The 19,064-nt window shown below is 46.9% G+C and overlaps 1 protein-coding gene across 4 annotated transcripts in view; it reads right to left on the bottom strand.

The window, feature by feature from the left end:
- Window positions 1-8,634: 8,634 nt before the first annotated feature.
- The window catches only part of Scml4 (Scm polycomb group protein like 4), an 88,250-nt gene continuing 77,820 nt past the window's right edge, over window positions 8,635-19,064 (bottom strand). For all 4 annotated transcript variants that reach the window (XM_055616022.1, XM_055616023.1, XM_055616024.1 and 1 more), the window contains 2 exons: window positions 12,957-13,102; window positions 8,635-11,534 (listed from right to left, as the gene is read on the bottom strand). In XM_055616022.1, coding sequence (XP_055471997.1) covers window positions 11,409-11,534; window positions 12,957-13,102 — 272 coding nt within the window. In that variant the 3' untranslated portion in view covers window positions 8,635-11,408. The remainder of the gene's footprint in view (window positions 11,535-12,956; window positions 13,103-19,064) is intronic.

The following is a 19,064-nucleotide window of genomic DNA, read 5'->3' on the forward strand; positions in this document are numbered from 1 at the left end:
ACAGCAACACTATGAGGTGTGAGGATTGTACCAGTATTGGGAAGCACTGATTGCATCATGCTTGCAAAGAGCAGAAATTAAGGCAGGGCCCTTCCCCTTGGTGACAGGCTTTAGGGCTCTTTCTACAACGCAAATACTGCTCACTATTCCAATGAGAGCTATTCATTGCTGCTTATCCTGCAAAATTACAGCCATAGGTTTTTTTTGTTTTGTTTTGTTTTTTTTAAGTTAGCACCCAAGTGACCCCATCTTGTAAGCATGAAGCACCACTCCTCCTCACAAACACTTCCGAATGGAACAGGAGTCACAGCAATGTCCCAGGATCCCATTGGGTCCACAGGAAGTGAAAGCATGATGGCTTTTCTAGAAGTTCAAAAATCTGTAATACTCACATGCCCTAACCCAAACAAAAGATGTACAAACTTGCACTGGCTCAGCTTTTTCTCGAGACCCAGGCTCAACAGAAATGTGTGTGAAACACACGCACGCACACACGCACACTTGCCCTTCATAAGTCTTTAATCAGAAAGGAGGAAAGACCATACAGGGAGAGGACGGGGGACAGAACCGACTGGTTTCTTGCTAAGATGGGAGGTGGGCTTACTATGTCCGTCATTCCTGTCTGGTTCATGCAGTACAGCGACGAAAGGAAGAGGCTGTACCGGGAAAGGGTGCGGCAGCCACCTCCGGGGTAGGGTGAGCTCACCAAGCCTCCCAAGTGGGCACATGGAGAATGGAGCTGGATAAAGGGGAGATTTTCTAAGGCTGAGTTGAAAGAGTCGGCCAGTGAACTTGTCAGCTTCCAAAACAAAAGCGGTAATATCTCAATTGCTATCATTCTACCCCACAAGCTTAGGCAGACAGGATTTCCCGGTGCCCACGCGCTCTCATTATTCAGCAAGAGGCTTGTCACATAATGACAGCCCTGTACTGGCACTGTAGTGAAACACACCTTTTGGCCTCCAGAAGCTTTGTCATGTTACAATAGCACTTAATTAACAAAAACTTTTCCCTGCTAGTGAAAGGGAAAAAAAAAAGATAATTATGATGAAAAGATTGTATTGAATCAATCTATTTAATTTTCTTGTACACATAGAGAATTTAAAAGTAAATTTATTCACAAATGCTGTTAAAGTATAAAAATCCTTATATTAATATACTCCTATGTACAGACTAAAGAGCAATAATCTAACTAATGTCATAAAGTGGAAATATTTGTTTTATAATGCAACTGATATTTTACATCTTCTTGAAGATAATAGAAGCTGTCTTTTTCTCTCTTAATTCCCAAGAAATCAAAAATAAGATTAGACAATGACAGAAAATTAAATATTGTGGCTGAGAAATAATGGATAATAAGGAAATCCACCAAACTCTGTCACACTTTAACAGGAAGATTTTCAGTCCCTGGGAAAGAAAGAAATTTGACCCCTGGAAAAACTTTCAGGGTGGGAACTGTGCTGGAAAAGGCCAGGAAATTTATCACCATTGCTCTCTACCCAAACACAGCCATTCAATATTGCTCACATCTCAACAGACTTGTAAACACCTAAAACCAGAACCTTACCCCAGAAATTCTTTTGACTTAGGTGACTGTCCTGTCTTCAATGATGGCTGGACAAAAGAATTCCCAGAATGCTCTTGGACCTTAGCACACTTACTGGAGATGGGAGGAGGTGGTCTGACAGAGAAGCAAGTCACCTAGGTCACCTGACGCTTGATCTTCAAGACTGAAAGAGAAGAAGGCCTGGTTGGCTGGGCATGGTACTCAGGAGGCCCAGGAGGCCAGCCAGTGGGACACTTGGATGAATCAGAATGGAACATCAAAAGGAGCCTTGTGTTATAACTACAAGTTTACAGGAGAGCTTTAACATGGAAAGGGCAAGTAAATACAATACAGGCCTAGAGTGTGATAAAGCCAAGGAATGCTGGAGCAGGTGACAGCTGGACAGTGGAAACCAGGCAGGGGCCAGACCTACTGGGCCAGGGATGGGGAAAAAAACAACAACAATAGACTAGAGAAAACAATAAAGAGGTGGAAAAGAAATATAGAGATAGAAAGAATGAATTGGGAAATAAAACCGCCGGAGAAAGGATGTCTTCTGCTCTTTTTTAAATTGTTATATTTTATGTATATGAGTGTTGTGTCTGCATGTATATCTGTGTGCCATGTGCATGTCTGGTGCCGATGGAGGCTAGAAGAAGGCATTGTGTTAGGATTTGGCAGCAGAGGTCCTTGGCAGATAGGTGCTAACGAATATGCCACAACAGATCTCAGGCAAGAGGCTTATTGGGGGTCGGAGGGCAGGTGCAGAGGAGTCGGGGCTGTTTCGGAATGGGGACATGAGAAAGACAGAGAGACAAAGCAAAAAGAGAGACAAGACAGAGAGAGAGCAGGAGGCAGAGAGAGTGAGAGAGAACATGATGGAGGGACACACACACACACATTGGATGACCTTTTATAAGGCACACATGTCTCATAGGAAAATACGCAACTAGTGTCAGTGGTGGAAATGTGTTGCCATGATGTCCTTGAGGACAGGATAGGGAAGTGCCTGATTTCTAACATTTTGGACTCCCTGGAACTGGAGTAATAGATGTTTGTGAGCTGGCATGTGGGGCCTCTGGAAGAACAGCTGGGGTTCTTAACTCGGAGGCATCTCTCCCACCTACAGATGCTTTGAAGAGTTGAAGACTCATGAGGAAACAAAACAAAACAAACAAACAAAACCATGAGAAAGTATCTGGACCAGGTGAGCCTGGCAAAGAGGCCAAAACAAACTCAGGAGACATAAGGAGGAGAAACCCTTAGCCCACAACCCCCACAGTGCTGGCACCCCATCAGCCTTTGCTAAACCAAACCAAGCCGGAAACGCTTTGAGGTTCAGTGCATAGGTCACTGGTTGCTAGGGGAGGTGGGGCGTACAGGGGCAAGTTGGAGAGCTTGTTTTTGTTTTGTTCTATATTCTGCTGCCCACAGAGTGATGTAGAATGAGAAGACTCGGAGAAGATGCTACTCTAAAGGTGAGCTGGGCAGCTGTGGCACCAACAACTGCTCTGTCAGCTCTGGGTCCCAGGTTCAAATGCTGATCTCCATGCATCTGAAAGCACTCAGGGGCCCTTCAGTGAGAACACGTTCCAAAAAGATACGCTCACTATTTATTACCTTCCAAATAATGTCATCCTTTAAAGGGGTCTTTACACTGCTGCTGCCTACACTGACACCTAACATGTTCAACAAGCAAATCCACAGCTGTTGCTGTTCAAACCATTTGTACCAAGTAAGGAAACACTCAAGAAAAAAAAAAAATCAATGGAGACACATAATTTTAGACCTCACTCTGATACCTCCTGTGTCATCAGACACCATCCCACTGGCTTTCTATTGCCATGAGGGACAACGGGCTTCAACAATGCTTGGAAAGAATGAATCCTAGCTGGTTAAGACCATCTCCAAAGGAATGAACTGAAAATTACTCTGAGCAATGCAAGCATCCTTGGAGGACATGCCTGGCCTTTTAAAGTGATTTCTTTGAAATTGAAGCACTCTTGAGATTTTTTTGATTATGCAAAAAAAAAAAAAATCTAGTCATGTGATCCCCAGTAACTATGTGTGTATGAGTGAGCAGGTAGTTAGGGAGGTCAGGGGCGTCCTTATTATCTTGAATCTCTTATTAAGGAAGGAGAGGTGTGAAGAAAAGGAGAGGTGGAGTTTTTCTTCTACCTACTTCCTGTGTACTGGGGATTCTCTATCAATGCAAGGGAACAAGGACGGTTTGTGGGAAGAGCAAAGAGTTCCTGGACAGAGGCACCTGCCTCTCCCAGAGAAAAGTCTGTCCAATGGAGAACTCAACCTAGCCGAAGGAAATCTGCTTTCATTTTGAAGAGGTATCATGGGTCGAGAAGGAAAAAGGAAAAGGTGTTTTCCAAGTAAAGCTGTGGCTGGCCAAGGTGACAGATTCCTATTATCTCAGCACCTGGAGGAAAGCAGGCAGGATGGGGCAGAGGTCAGACTGTGAGCTCAAGGCCAGCCTGGGCTACCCAGGAAGAGCCTGTCTCTAGTAATAATAATAATAATAATAATAATAATAATAATAATAACAACAACAACAACAACAACAACAATAAAGGCAACAACACAATGATCCTGAAAACAATCAGCCGTTGCTCTGAAATTCTTGCCCACAAGTCCAATCAGAATGTAAGGCCGTAAGGCAGAATAGGCTGAGCCTTAGAACAAGTGAAGGCTTCCAACCCTTGTTCGAGCCTGTCTCAGTGGTACTTCTGCTTCCAGTAGAGATGGACATGGCGGCTTAGAGAACAATATAGGCTTAGTGAACAGAGCAAGGCATGCTTTACCAGCCCACCCATGTTCTCAGGAGTGCTTCTCCTTTCCCAACAAATGGTTTCTGTTTCTTTCTCTGTGTTAAAATTTAAAAGCAAAGTCTAGTCCTATTTGGGAGAAAATGGGTCAAACACTTAAACAAAATGCCTTGCTGGTCATATGCACCATGCCACAGGCTGGGTGTTGGCCACATCCAAGTCTCAGGTTCTGAACATTCTCACAGAACATTGCATCATCTAGACTCTTACCTAAGCAAACTGGATACACTACCCACTAAGTGCATTTGGGGTTTGATTTCTAAATAAACCATTAAAAGGAGCGCTTCAGAAAGCAATGCCATCCCCCTGTGTCATCCCTGCTCTAGCCTTCTGCACTTTCATTGCATTCACTCTCAAAGGCACGCTCCCTCCCGTAGGCCCACAGGAGCACAAGGTTTAACTTGTGTGGGTTCTTAAACTGCACTGTGCTTTCAAAAACCTATGGCAGACTGTTTCTTTTCCTAGTATAAATTATAGATTTGTTTGTTTGTCTTTCATCAAAATAAAGTGCCCTTAGTTCCTTGGATCACAGATACAGGCCTTTGACATCTTTGAATGTCTTTTTCATAGCTAGCGTAGCAGGAGACCGCCTCCGTTGATTCACCTAAACATGTAAACTGTACATGCTTAGGCGAACACAGCCTTTTTGGTGAGACTACAATATTTTTTTTTTCACTACTCTTTTCATGACAGGCCTGATGAACTTGAAGACTATGACATGTGTGGTGCCCTTGCTAGTTGCCTTCGTCACTGTTCTATTGCTGTGAAGAGATGCGACCACAACAACTTTAATAAAGCAAAGTATTTAAATAGGGCGGGCTTGCAGTTCCAGAGGGTTAGCCCGTTGTCATCATGGCAGGGAAGACATAGCGTTCAGGCAGACACGCTGCTGAGAGTTCTGTGTCTAGATATGCAGACAGCAGGGAGAGAGAGAGAGAGAGAGAGAGAGAGAGAGCCACCTGAACTGGCTTGGGCTTTTGAAACCCCAAAGCCCACCCCCCAGTGACAAAATTCCTTCTACAGTGCCACACGCACACCAAAGCCACACCTCCTAATTCTTTCCAACAGTGCCACTCCCTGGTGGCCAAGAATTCAAGGATAAGCCTATGAGGGGCATTTTTATTCCAACCACCGCACTAATTTTACGTCAACTCGACACAAGCTAGAGTCATTTGGGAGGAACTCTCAGTTGAGAAAATGCTTTCAGAAGACAGGGCTCCATTGTGAGATCTCGTCTCAAAAACGAAAAACAAAACAAAACAAACTCAAAAACCAACAACAAACAAAAAGCTAGCCTGAAGGCAAATCTGTAGTACATTTTCTTCGTGGTTGATCTAGGAAGGTCCATTCCATTGTGGGTGGTTCCATCCTTGGGCAGATGGTCTTGTAGGTGTATGAGAAAGCAGGCTAAGCAAGCCAGGAAGAGCAAGTCAAAAAGCAGTACTTCTTCAGGGCTTTATCCAGGTTCCTGCCCTGTTTGAGTTCCTGCCCTGACTTCCTTTGATAAAGAACTGTGTTAGAGAACTGTAAGATGAAAAACAAAAACAAAACAAAACAAAATCCCTTTCTTTCCCAAGTTGCTTTTGGTCATATGCTGTTTATCATAGCAGTAGAAACCTATCAGCGTCTGGGTACAACTTTTAGATGGTGTCCACTCTTCTACTGCAAAGAAAGAGAGCCTGTTGTTGTGATCAGCTGGCCAGCGTCTGTGTTGTAGATTTGACTAATGCAGAGATAAACTCTATTAAGAAGACGAAGATTTCAGAGCTGGCGTCACCTCAAACATTCATATCTGATTCACAGACGTCTGTGTCTCCCCGAGAAGTAACTTTCTTTTCACCAGAGCTGGAGCGATAAGCCAGCTCCTCAGGGAGGGAACTCCCTGTAATGGGAAGAGGCCAAGCAGAGCCACATCTCAGGACCGGAAGGGCAGGCCAGCGCTGGGTGAGGAGGCAGAGCCATCGCGAGATTCGAGGCTGCTTCATTTCTGATGCGAGTAGCCTTTGAGAGTACAGGACTGCTGGAAAGTGATACATGGAGAGGCTCATTTCACAATGAGCTGCTTGAAGAAGCGACTTGTGAAGAAGCGACTTGTGGGCGTGTCCCAGAGCGGGGCCTGGTGGGAGATATGTTCTTCCATCAGCATCAGGCACTGAGCCATAAGGCTCAGGCCACGTGGTCGGGCAGGTGACAGAGCGAGTCTGAGTGGCTCGTGGATCTGTCTAGGTGGAAAGATGCTGCTGTCCCCACAGTATCGAGTATCAAGATTCGGCCATTGTCAAGCCACTCTGATGTGTGTCGTCTTCCTGTCTCCTCATCCATGTCACAGTATCAACTCCTGGTCCTCCCGGCAGCTGGCTTGGGAAACGGTGTCTTCCTTAACCTCTACCTTCTCTACCTCCTGCCAAGCGTGCCAAGAAGCCCCAGATCTCGGGGCTTAGGAAGTTTAGCACGTCGATCAGGGCACAGCTTGGGAAACCGCGTAGCTGGCTGCCCAGCACAGTGTCTCCAGGCCAGACTGAGTGCTCTTAAGCTCAGTGCTCAGTGCAGTCTTGTGTGATGACTACGCTGTAACCACAGAGGAAGTTACCGCAGGAAGTGTCCCAGCTGTTGCTTATTAGCGTTAGAACAAAATTACACAAAGCAAATTGTTAGCAGACATGTTGCCATAATCTTTAACTGGTGGCAATAAATAAGAGTGATCCTCTTTCAAGTAAATACTAGATTTAAAAAAAAAAAGGAAAAAAAAAAAAACAAACCCAGCTTCCAATTGTCCGTGAAGGAATCATGTGGGATGAGGCTAAGCCTTGGAGGAAAAGACAGGGAGGGGGCTGAGGCTCCAGCATCCTCAGCTCTGCAGGACCGGGGGTGGGGCTCCTGGGCAGCTGTTGCTCACTTGGCAATATGGAAGCAGGAATGTTTGTGCCTGTGGATATCTGACCATCTGCTGGATTCTCCTCAGGGGTTCTCAGTCTGGTCCTCTCATGGAACGAAGAGTAAAAGCACATGGCAACATAAGAAAGCAAGGCAAGGGCTCGGCTCTTAGTGTGTTTATGTAAAAAAAAAAAAAAGAAAGAAAGAAAGAAAAAAAAAAGGCAGAGTTGGATTTTTGGCACCCCTCTTCTTAACAAAATGTTCAATTAACAGAAAAACAACCTGGCTGGGCAGTGGTGGCACATAGCTTTAATCCCAGCACTGGGGAGGCAGAGGCAAGTGGATCTCTGTGAGTTCAAGGCCAGCCTGATCTACAAATGGAGGTCCAGGACAGTCAGGGCTAAGAAACTCTGTCTCAGTGAGAGAGAGAGAGAGAGAGAGAGAGAGAGAGAGAGAGAAAGAGAAAAGCAACCCTGCTCCCCTCACAACTCTTTATCTGTGGTTTGAACAACGATCCGAGCCTGGCCCCACATGGTGAAGTGGGAAAGGTAAACCTTGGAGTGCACAGCCCACAGCTTGTGCATCGGAACGCCTCAAATTCTCAGGGAGAGATCAGAATGTCCTTCAAGACTTTTTGATGATGACTACGTTCAAATAGAACATTGGGCATTTCCAGTTTTCTTCGGGGATTCAACAAAACCCTCCTAAAAGAATATAAATTAAAAAAAAATTAAACCATTTTAATTTAAAGAAGAATTCTGTGACATCATTAGGTTCTGGCTGTGTCATGGATGGGGCTGTTAGCACAATTGCTCTTCTATTGTTTTCCTAAGAAAGGTATGCTTTTGAATGTTCTGGCTTGCTTCTCAAACTTTCAGCCCAGTATCACTTCCCAAGGTATTAATTCTGAACGCAGTTTTCTGAAGCATTCTCTGCTCCTTTATTTTTTTTCTTTCTTTCTTCCTTCCTTCCTTCCTTCCTTCCTTTCTTTTTAAAGGCAGCCCTGTAGAAGAGAAATAACAGGCCTCTGTCCTTCCTGGCAGACATGACTGAGGCCCTCAGGCAGCTGTTCTCCGTTGTATGGCCTTTTCTCAAGCATCCAGGTCCTCAGGTTTGGCATGTCGAGTCAGCTACTTCAGAGGAACAGGTCCAGAAAACTATTCTGGTCATTTGGCTGTCCACAGGGCAGGCCCTGCTAGAATAAGAAAGAACACCTCCTAGTGACAGCCAGTATGATTAGACGGGGCTGTGCCTTCCACACTACGAAGCTGGAAAGGTATTTGTTTAAGCACATGCAATAGCAGATACACTCGCAACCACTTCTTAGATTTGTTTCCAACTCCCGTGTCTAGAGATACATAGAAACACACACATCTACCCGGGCCACATCTTTTAATCTAAAATCTTCACAAAGGGAATAATGTGTTTCACAAAACGTTCAAAATGCTCGAGGCAACAGAACTGTCTCTTGATTTTTGTCCAAGAGACAAATGTAATTGGAAATGTTTGTAACATGAGCGCACACACTCTTTCATTTGGAATTATGCAAATTTTGGTCATTATTCACTGCAACCTGAAGCAAAGCTATGCAGATGGAATAGCACGCATGTTAGCTGTCAAGTGTGAGTTCAAGTCCTTCTCATTTGGGCCAGAGTAACCCCAATGGCCTGACTCTTTAAGGTCTGTTTAGAGGAAATGGCCTGGCGTGTTTTACATTTGAGAAGCAATTTAACTGCCCTGTTTGACAAGATTTTTGAGAGGGATGAAAATTAATTATAATTGCAGTATTGCTACAATGATTTGGTCAGTTAATTACATTCCACGCAGAAACAGGCAAGGAAGAAGAATTAGTTTCCATTGCTCCTTCCGTGGTGCGGCAGTCTTCATTCCAAGAATGATGAAATTGCTTCTTGGTGTTTTGTTTTGCCAAACCTTAAAAGTCTGGGGTCCTGCAATCCAACAAACTTAAGGCTTCGTGTGAAATAAGACAGCACCTGACTGAGTCTCTGTATGGGGGATATAGTCCCAGTTCCCCTATAGACTTGAACCAGGTCCTAGCTCGCCTTCAACAATGACTTGAGGCCTCTCCTGACTCGTTTGGGCTTATTTTAACTTGGGGCACTAGTGAGGCACTGGAAAGGTTACGCAGGACATTTGGAAAGCTTAACATTGCCAATCACTAAAGAGTCACTGTGTCCCTGGAGGAGGCACCGTGCGTCTACAGGGACAGGGCAAACACTTCAGTGAAGCGATTTTCCCAGATCTCATTGCTTTCACTTCAACAATTCCGTACGTGTGAAATGTCTGACACGTTTTGAGACAGGATCGAACTTCAGAGCAGCAGCGAGGAATGCTCAACACTGACAATCTTCTGCATGGCAGAGTCTGTTCATTGCCTTAACATCTTAAAGATTCCCTCCAAGGTCGAGTTCAAGGTCATTTTTGTCTCATGCTAAAAATAAACAGACATCCAGCTCTTCTGCAAGCTGATCAAGTTCCATTCAGTGGGAAGCTTTGGGACATTTTTTTTCTCCTTCTCTGTCCACACTGCAAGTCCACCCACTGTGGACAATCTCTCAGTGTCCTGTCACACTTCCTCAAATAGGGGACATAAAAGTGGGCCCCGTATCTCAGCATGGAATGCTTCCTGTGGTCCTCACCTAAATTCTAATTAATCCGTATAGTAGGTAGATCCATTCCAGAGGCTACATCCATCTTGTTCAGGATTAGGATGTCTGGCTGAGAGGGGTCCAAAACCCCTCCATCTTCACTTGCCAGCTGAGACCTTGCTCAGGCAGAGGAAAGATGCCTTTTTAAATCCACACCATGGCACAGGAGACTCCGGGTTACCCTTGACCCTCACGCTCCCCAGGTGCACCTTTAAGGAAAAGGCTGTGCTGCGTGAGTTCTCTACTCAGTGGGAATAGACAAAGAGCAGGTGGAGAGGGAGGATAAGAAGAGATTTGACAAAGAATAGCAGCAAAGAGATCACCCTTCTGCCTAGTAAACCTTGGCTCCGTCCCCCCTACTCTGGACACAGCTACAAAGGGTAGAAAATCAATTTTTTCCTATTAATTCACAGTGAAGAGTGAAAACCTATTTGTAAATTGAATTAAACCCAATAAAAACACGTCTGCATACTTGTTGAAGACTGGGAGAATTAGCCACAGACACAGCTACAGAATGCAGCCATGTAACTAGAAATTAGCAGTTCCCGTTTTCAAACTTTGTTGAGACAATTTCCTTCCTTCCTTCCTCCCCCCCCCCTTTTTTTTTTCAAGAAGTAACTATAACTAAATGTTACTAAGGTTCTTCAGTGTGCCAGCATTATCAGAGCCTCAGTAAGACTCTAGAAGGGAAGGGACAAAGGGAATCTTCGTTTAGACAGACGGTTGCTTCTGAATTCTTACCTAGTCAGTCAGTAATGGATATGAGGTGGACCCCTACAGATCACGCTTTCTTCCCAAGTGGCAATCTGGGGTGCTGACTGAATCCCCCATCCCTGTGCAGCCTAGATCTTGCTTATAAAAACCCTAACCCAGCCATGCAGTCAAGGCATCCTGAATTCTCTTTAGCAGTCTGCCCTCTGGTGGAGCGATGAAGGACTTCAGAAGCTAGGACTAGGAACCGTCCTTTCCCCTTTCTTTTCCAGAGCAAACAATTACTTCAAGTTTTCCAGATAGTGCAAGGCAAGGAAGTCAGCAGGAGACGACTCCCAGAGCTCAGCCCAGTGAGGCCCATGCTGACTGGTCCCCAGAACAGGGAGAGGCTGCCATGGGCATCCCCACAGCACCTGCAGGGGCAGGGTCTTCCTTGTGGTTTTGAGAGCCCCCTCCAGAGTTCTCCGTGGGGCACAGCATTCAGTTACCCATTCTGTCACAACACAAACACCACCCATAAAGAGTGAACATGTGAGGAACATTAAATGTAACCGGCTTTTTGTGATTTTTTTTTTCTTTTTCAGACAAATCTGTGACACAGTTCAGCCTTTGAAAGGGGCCGTTTGGAATGTTAGAAAAGGCAAGGATGTACATAGTTTATAAAAGGACAAGGTCTTTGTGGCTGCGAGGTTTAAGAGGATGCTCTGCTGTTGACGTGGGCCGGCTGCTGGGCAGGCAGGAGGTAACCTTGAGATCTTGGGTTTCGCTCCTTTAGAATTTAGCTTGCTTCAGCTTCTCGATGTGGTAGCAGAGTTTCAGCGCCGGCCCCAGCTTCAGTCCCAGGTACTTCATGATCATGTCGCTCCTCAGCAACAGCAAAGCATTGCCATCGATCTCCTGGCGGGAAAGGAAGCCCAAGGGACAGTCAGAGCAGCTGAATGAGGGTCAGGGTCAAGGTGTGCTCAAGGGTACTTTTGGGACAGGTGAGGACATTAGAGAGGGTGTGGTAGCGGTTCTGGGAGAGTGCTTGAGAACAATGGAAGCAAATTACTATGACGTCCTCCTCTTCCTGTCCCCTTCCTGAAGTCATTTGCTACCTTGCACCTTTCAGATTCCTGCCCTCTTCAGACTGAATCAGACAAAGCTTCACCTACATTCTTGCTATCCCATGTATGACATCCATCATCCAACTAAAGAGAGAGCCACAGACAGGTTAGCCTGAGGGAGACCTGGATTGTTACGACTGGCTTTAAAAAGGATCATGAAGCTGGGGAAGGCAGGATGGCAAGTTGCCCCTAGAATACCTAGACAAGAATTCATCCCACACCTGGATCTTAGCCCACCGAGACCCTTGCTAGGCTCCAGACCCACAGAAATAAAAATAAGCAATGTCCATGGTCTTAAGGGCCTAGATTTGCAGCAACTTCTTATACCAGCAATCCAGAATTAACACAGTGACTCTTTCTCCCCACTTATCATCTTTATATGTTTCAGAAGTGCCTACAGGATTATAACATTTATATGAAGGCTATCTGTATAAGTGAGGCTTCGTGTAACTTATTTATGTGTATTTTCTCATTTAACCCTGTAAGCCTCTGGGTTCTCAACTTATGGGTCATGGCCCCTTTTGGGAGGGTCAAAGGATTCTTTCACAGGGGTCACCTACGACCATCAGAAAACACAGATACTTACATTGTTTCATAACAGTAGCAAAGTTAGTTATGAAGTAGCAACAAACATTATTTTATAGTTTGGGGTCACCACACACGAGGAACTGTGTTTAAAGAGTCATAGCATTTAGGAAGGTTGAGAAACCACTGCCACTGCTCTAAGCAGAAAGAACACTGGATCACAGTTTGCCTGGCAAATTGCAGAGGTGCTATAAGTGACTGTTGAATGCACATGGGTGAGGGGGTGGGTGGGTGGGTGGATGAACAGATGGATGGATGTCCGGGTGGATGGATGGATGGACAGATGGATGGATGGTCCAGCCAGTGAGTGGGTGGACAGGTGGATAGGTAGATGAATGAATAGACAGACAGATGGATAACGGATGAATGAATGGATGGATGGATAGATATGGGTAGGTGAAAAACAGAAAAGCAAGCAAGGCCCAAGAGAAAAAATATCCCTTAAACCACAAAACTGGTGGCTACTCTGCTATGACAGGCCTATCGTTGCCTCTGTGTCTCATCTCTGGCCACTCAAGAGCACAGCCAGAGCTTAGTTTACATCACCAGCGTCAGGGGGTCCTGAACTCCTTCTCTCCTCCCACACATCCCATTTCCTGGCCCTCCCTTCAGCCCATTATGTCCATACGTGCTTTCTGAAGAGCTCCACGTGAGGCCCCAGGGCCTGAGGATCAGCATCTTTCACAAACCGGACCACATCCTCCACAGTCCAGGTAGCAGGGTTTCTGTTGCTCGGCCTCCTGGTATCCTGCACCTCTGGAGAGGGGCTTGAGGCTGCAGGGGAGTGAGCAGAGAAGGGGCACCATGAGCCAGTGAAACTCAGTGCCCACCCAGCGCTGCCTACTGAGTATACCCACCCCTAGCTGGCCTGCTAGGAAGGAGTCCTCAGTGACTCTGTGACAGGCGGATGCTATGAGCGGCTGGTCAGCGAAGAACAAGGGACATAGGAAGGAAGGAGCCTCTCTGCGCTGTGCTGTCCACGGAAGGAAGTTTTGGGAAAGTGCTCCTCCTCAACAAACTGAGATTCTGGTTCCAATTCTAGCCAAAGTTTTCCAGACCTTCTGTTCAGTTCTGTTTGTGGCCCAGGCTCTGCTCTAGCCAAGTATTGGTGCCTGGGGCTGGTGAGCTGAGCAGTAAGTAGAATGACAGGCTATGGGACCAAGAGATGCCAAGCTCTTCCCGGGCCCCCCAGAGATGGCAGTATGGCAGCACTGAGGTGGGTCTTCACTTTTAGACTCTACAGAATGGCTCATCTGTCACTTTACCTCCAGCGGTACTGGGAGGGTCTGTCCACACCTGCTCTTGGAAGATGGTGACTTCATCACAGTACTTGTTCTCTGTCCCCAGCTCAGGGTTCTTTGGAATCCTCAGGAGGATGCCTCTCCTGCTGGCCCTTCTCCCTGCCATCCCTGCTGAATCTTTGGTAAACTCATATCCCTAATGATGTGGCTACTTTATATTGTCAGCGTGAATGGATTTAGATTCATCCCTGCACCTGGGTGCCAGGATGCTGGGGTCTCAGACTGAGTCGGGTAGTGGTGGAGAAAGCTAATGTGTGGGCTAGTTTGATGTGACCTTGGTATGTGCTAGGGTCATTCTGAAAGAAGGACCCTGCAGACAAGCCTGTCCTGATTGATGATGGTAATTGAGGTAGGAGGGCCTGGCCAGGTCATTGCGGGCAGTACAACCCTGGGCTGGTGGCCCTGGGTCCTATAAGGAGGCAGGCTGAAACATTAGGCAGAGCTCAGGGAGCACCAGGGAAGAAGGAAAGAAAGGATTGCAGAAGCCAGAGGGGTCGAGGACACCACAAGAACATGGCTCACAGAATCAACTCAGCAGGGTTCACAGGGACTCATAGAGACTGAAGCAACCTTCAGGAAGCCTGTATGGGTCAGATTCAGGTCCTCTGCATATGCTATGGTTGTACATCTTGGTGTTCTTGTGGGAGTGGCAGGTGTCTTTGGCTCTTTTGCCTGCTTTTGGAACCCTTTTCCTCCTCCCGAGTTGCCTTGTCCAGCCTTGATATGATGGTACATGCCTAGCCTTTTGAGTTTTTTGTTTGATTGCTTTTTTTTTTTTTTTTGAGACTGGGTTTCTTTGTATAGCCTTGGCTATCCTGGACTCACTTTGTAGACTAGGCTGGCCTTGAATTCATAAAGATCTGCCTGCCTTTGTCTCCCAGAGTGCTGGGATTACAGGCATGTACCACTACGCCTGTCTTGTATGAGCCTCGTCTTATTGGAACTTGTTAGGCCATATTGGTTGGTATCCTTGGGAGGCCTGCTCTTTTCTGATGGGAAACAGAAGGGGTGAAACTGGAAGAGATGAAAAGTGGAGAAGAGAGACTGGGGGGAGTGGAAGGAAGGGAAACTGCTGTCGGGATGTAATATATGAGAGAATAAATTTTTAAAAATTAAAAAAAAAAAAAGAAAGCAGAGCAAGCCATCAGGTACAAGCCAGTAAGCAGCACCTCTCCACGGCCTCGAGTTCCTGACATGATTTTCCTAGGTGATGGACTACTAAGCTGTGAGATGAATTAAACCCTTTCCTCCCTAAGCTGCTTTTGGTCATGGTGTTTTACCATAGCAACAGAACCCCTAACCAAGACAGCCAGGTAAGCACAAGCAGTCTCCTTTCTCTGCTTTCTGGTATACCTGGAGCTGATCAAGTGCCATTGCCTCAACCCAACAAACCTCTGCTTCCACGCCCACCTCGTCATGGGGAGTCGTATCCCAAACTGTGAGCCAACACAGGCCCTTTCTCCCTTCAGTTGCTTCTTGTCAAGGATTTGCTCACAAGAATGAAAGACAGACCTATGCCCCTGCAACAATTTTCACACAGGTCTCCTCACCTTTGTTCTCTTCTGTCTAGCATATGGCTGCTACTGTCCCAGGCTATCCCTGAGACCAAGCTCTTGTCTCTACCAGTCAAGGTCCCTCCGTGTGGGATTCTGCTGGATGATGCTGAGGTTTCGTATTTCTGGATAGCCTCACGCTTGGTCCAGGATGGCGGACTCCCTTTTCTTAGCCAGGTTTTCTCTCCACCTGATCTTGTAACCCCAGATTTTGTAAGGAGCTTCACATAGCTCTCAGGGAAGATTACAGGACAGACCCTTTCCTGATATGCAGCCACCTGGGGATTCCTAGAGATACCCAACTTATGCCAATAGGACGCCTTGGTGTCTTGGCTCAGTTCTGCCCTCACTCATAGAATCAAGTACTATCTTCTCCTTCTTAGGACACCAAGCTACTGCACATCAATGAGGAACTGTACTATGACATGCAAATCAAGTATCCCTAGCACCCCCTAGCCCCATCGAATCAAACACATTCACCCTTGAAACTCCTCCTACCGCCTAAGGTTTACAAATCCCTGATTCCAAATAAAAGTGCTGGGTGCGGCGTGATACCAGCAGCTTTCCACCATGGCCCCCTTGAGATCTGTCATTCATTCTGGGGAAGGAAGGGCTTCCCTCCTCCCTGGAGATTCGCTGCTGAACTTCTAGGACCTGGCTACTCGAAAGGCTGGCTGGAGCCTGCCTGCCAAGAGCTTCTGGACTACCTGGGCTTGACTGCCAATTGGTCAGCCATATGCTGCCGGTGGCAGCAAGCTTCTGCCATTCACCGGCATGCAGCACTGCCTAAGCAGTGAGCTGTTAACCTTTGTCTCACTGGACCTGCTGTCTTGTTTTGAGCCTCTGCTATCCTTAGCACAGCAGCATAACTGAAGAGCTGTAACACTTTGGTTTCACCATAGGCTTTGGAATGGCCAAGGTTCCACTGCCACTAGTGATCCCATTCTAAAAGATCTAACTAACCATAACACTCTGTGGAAAACTCTTCCCACACTCCAGCCTATCAAATGAGCCTCTCCCTAAAGCACCCCAGACATTCCTGAGATCCATAACCTTTGATCTCGTACCATCTAGAAGCCTGAACTTCCAGTGTGGCATTCGGCCTGAATCCGGCAGCCCTGCACACTCGGTGGCAGCAGCTCAGGGGAACATCAGATGATAGCCAAGTCCCAAGGACCATCCCAGGCTCCCGCCAAACGGAAAATGAACCTCTGAGTCTCCCTTGCCTTTGTACTGTACCTCCAACTCAACAGCTGAATTATGGTTCCATAGTACCTTTCCTTCTTAGATGGAGGGAAAGGACTTGGGGCCAGGAGACCTAGGGACAAATCCTGGAGCTGCCCCAGCTTGTGATTGGACCACAGTGTATTTTAGATCAGGGCAACAATCTCTAGCCAGAGAAGCTGGTGTGGGCACTAAAGTGAGCAAGCACTGGGCCTCCTAGTCAATCTACCCCAGGCATTCCAGTGAAGAAGTGAAGGAGGCTCCCTGAACATCCATCTGGGCATACTGATTATGGTCTGTTTTCCTATTGTTTCACTATTCACCCTCCTCCTTCCCACTGATACCCCATTAACCATAAAAGCCTAGAAATGGGGAACTGGGGAGATGACTTGGTGTGTAAAACACTTCCCATACAAGCATGAGGACCTGTTTGAGTCCCCAAAACCGATATACAAATGAGATGTGTAGCAAAAGTGTCCTTAATCCCAGCATTCCTGAGGGGGGGGCAGGGGGGACAGATGAATCCCTGGAAGCCTGTGGTAGAGTCAATGGTAGCCTAGTGCACACAGCAGAAAAGCAACAAGGAGACCCTGGCTTGAACAAGAAGGAAAGGCAAGGACCAACACCCAAGATTGTCCTTGAACCTCTGACGACACACACAGAGTGCCATTCACACACAGATGCACATGTATGCGACGTAGTGACATACTGCATACACATAACACAAATAAAATGAGACACATGCACAAATAAGGTGAGAGAGATAGTGAGAGACAGACAGACTTCTGCAGAGAGGTGAGGGGAGCATAAACACAAGCCCATGCCAGCCCAGGAACCACCAGATCCCTTTGTGAACACTGAGGCCATCTTTCCTGCTGTCACCTGCCCCTCCATCTGACGTGAGGCTTTTCTTTACCCTTCTCCTGGAATGCTTCCTACAGTCTCCTTTATAGTACAATCGCTCATATACTTTTCTGTAGCCTTTAGATTTTAGCTTCCCTAGAATCCCTCATGTCCATTTCCCAATCAAGTACCAAGCACTTTCCCTGGCCTGGTCTTGGGAGAGGCCTTTGGTGAACGACACAACCCAAGCCCTCTCATTACAAGGGTCGTCTATTACATTGACCCCTCCACAGCTGTGCGGAGAATAAAACACCCGAGGCACGGAGTCGACGGCTGGGCGATGGATCGATATGCTTTGCAGAAACAGGCTAGCTTTGGGTGCGTGATCTTGCCACCACTTCAAGGCCAGAAAAAGGCCAAGATTCTGAACAAAAAGCAGGGTGATTCTAGGAGCAGAGAAGCCTTGGCCTGTCCACCTTCTCTAAGTCTTAAGACAAAACAGTTTTCTACCATGCCAAGGAGCACCCGGTGCTTATGCACTGAGAGAAGCGAGATTCACTTCTGCATCTGTCCTGGGTGAGAACTGGATTTACTCTAAAGTTGGTTTGTTTGTTTTCCTGACTTTTCCTTGCTGGACCTGGAAGAGTTCCTTGAGGTGGTTTGGGAGCAGGCATCTCTCTGAGAAACTGTTAATGCTCCCCAGAGCCTTTGGAACACTGATGCCCGCTAGGGAGAGATGATTTTTACTCCGTTTGAAGACATCTGCACTCAACATGGGGCTGAAGAATCACAGAAATCCCATCTGTCTTCAGGGCCCGCCCACGGGAGCATGGCTGTTAATCAGGGTGGTAATAGATGTCCTGACTACAAAGGCGGGAAGCCTTTAGTCCAAGAATGATTCCGGAGTGATGAGAGCAGAGGTCAAACCTAATTTCCTATACTTGGCAGGAAGGAGGGGAAGTCCGGCCCACTGATAAGATCCTGCCTATGGTCCTTTGAGCAAAGTTAGCAACAGCAGTCGCTGTCTGCAGCAGAGCACAGGGCTCCCATTTGAGGAGAGTGCTCTCAGTGATGGCCGCAGACCCTTGAGACACTGAGGCAATGTCCTCTGTGCTTGGGATGTGGCGCCAGCTGTGAACGTTTTTCCTCTTTTAGGATGGTGGAAGAGCAGGCAGGGTGGCTCAGGAGTGCTTCTGAGGAATCTTTCAGTCATACAAGACAGGACAGCAGGTAGGCTAAATCAGACCTCAGCGGTTGCTCCTCATCCAACTCCCTCTGCTCCAGCAGCCGGGAAGGTGTCAGGAAGACAGATGGGCCCAGTCCAATGCAGGAAGGGGCCACAGGCAGATGTGATAGGTCAACGACATTGGCTGAACTGAATAAATCTTGCTCCCGTGTGGACAGAGCATGCAAAGCACTGGCCACCCACAGCATTCTCTGGCATTGGGAAAGCTTGCTCACCTCGATGGCCAGGGGCTGTTGAGACGTGAAAAGTGAGAGCCAGTGGTGAAAGGGTACATAATTAAATCTTGTTCCTGAAGCCAAATTCATGGTTAGACCACTGACAGACTCTGTGCTGAAAAGCAATCCCGTCGGCCCCTTCTGAAGGACAGGCACTTGTACCACATCTGCAGATCTCTTTCTGTCTTATGCACTCCCGTGAGCACACACATAATTGCCTTTTGCTCATTCATAATTCAAGAGAAACTTTAGCTAACAGTGTGGGAGAGTGGATGAGCCAGGAGTCAGAAATCCCTACCTCCCACAGCTGCGTTCAGCTCCACACTCCTCCCGAGCCCAGGAGCGGTCTGTGGG

The sequence above is a fragment of the Psammomys obesus genome, unplaced genomic scaffold, assembly GCF_907164565.1.
Source record: "Psammomys obesus unplaced genomic scaffold, mPsaObe1.curated_primary_1811, whole genome shotgun sequence".
Lineage (NCBI taxonomy): Eukaryota > Metazoa > Chordata > Mammalia > Rodentia > Muridae > Psammomys > Psammomys obesus.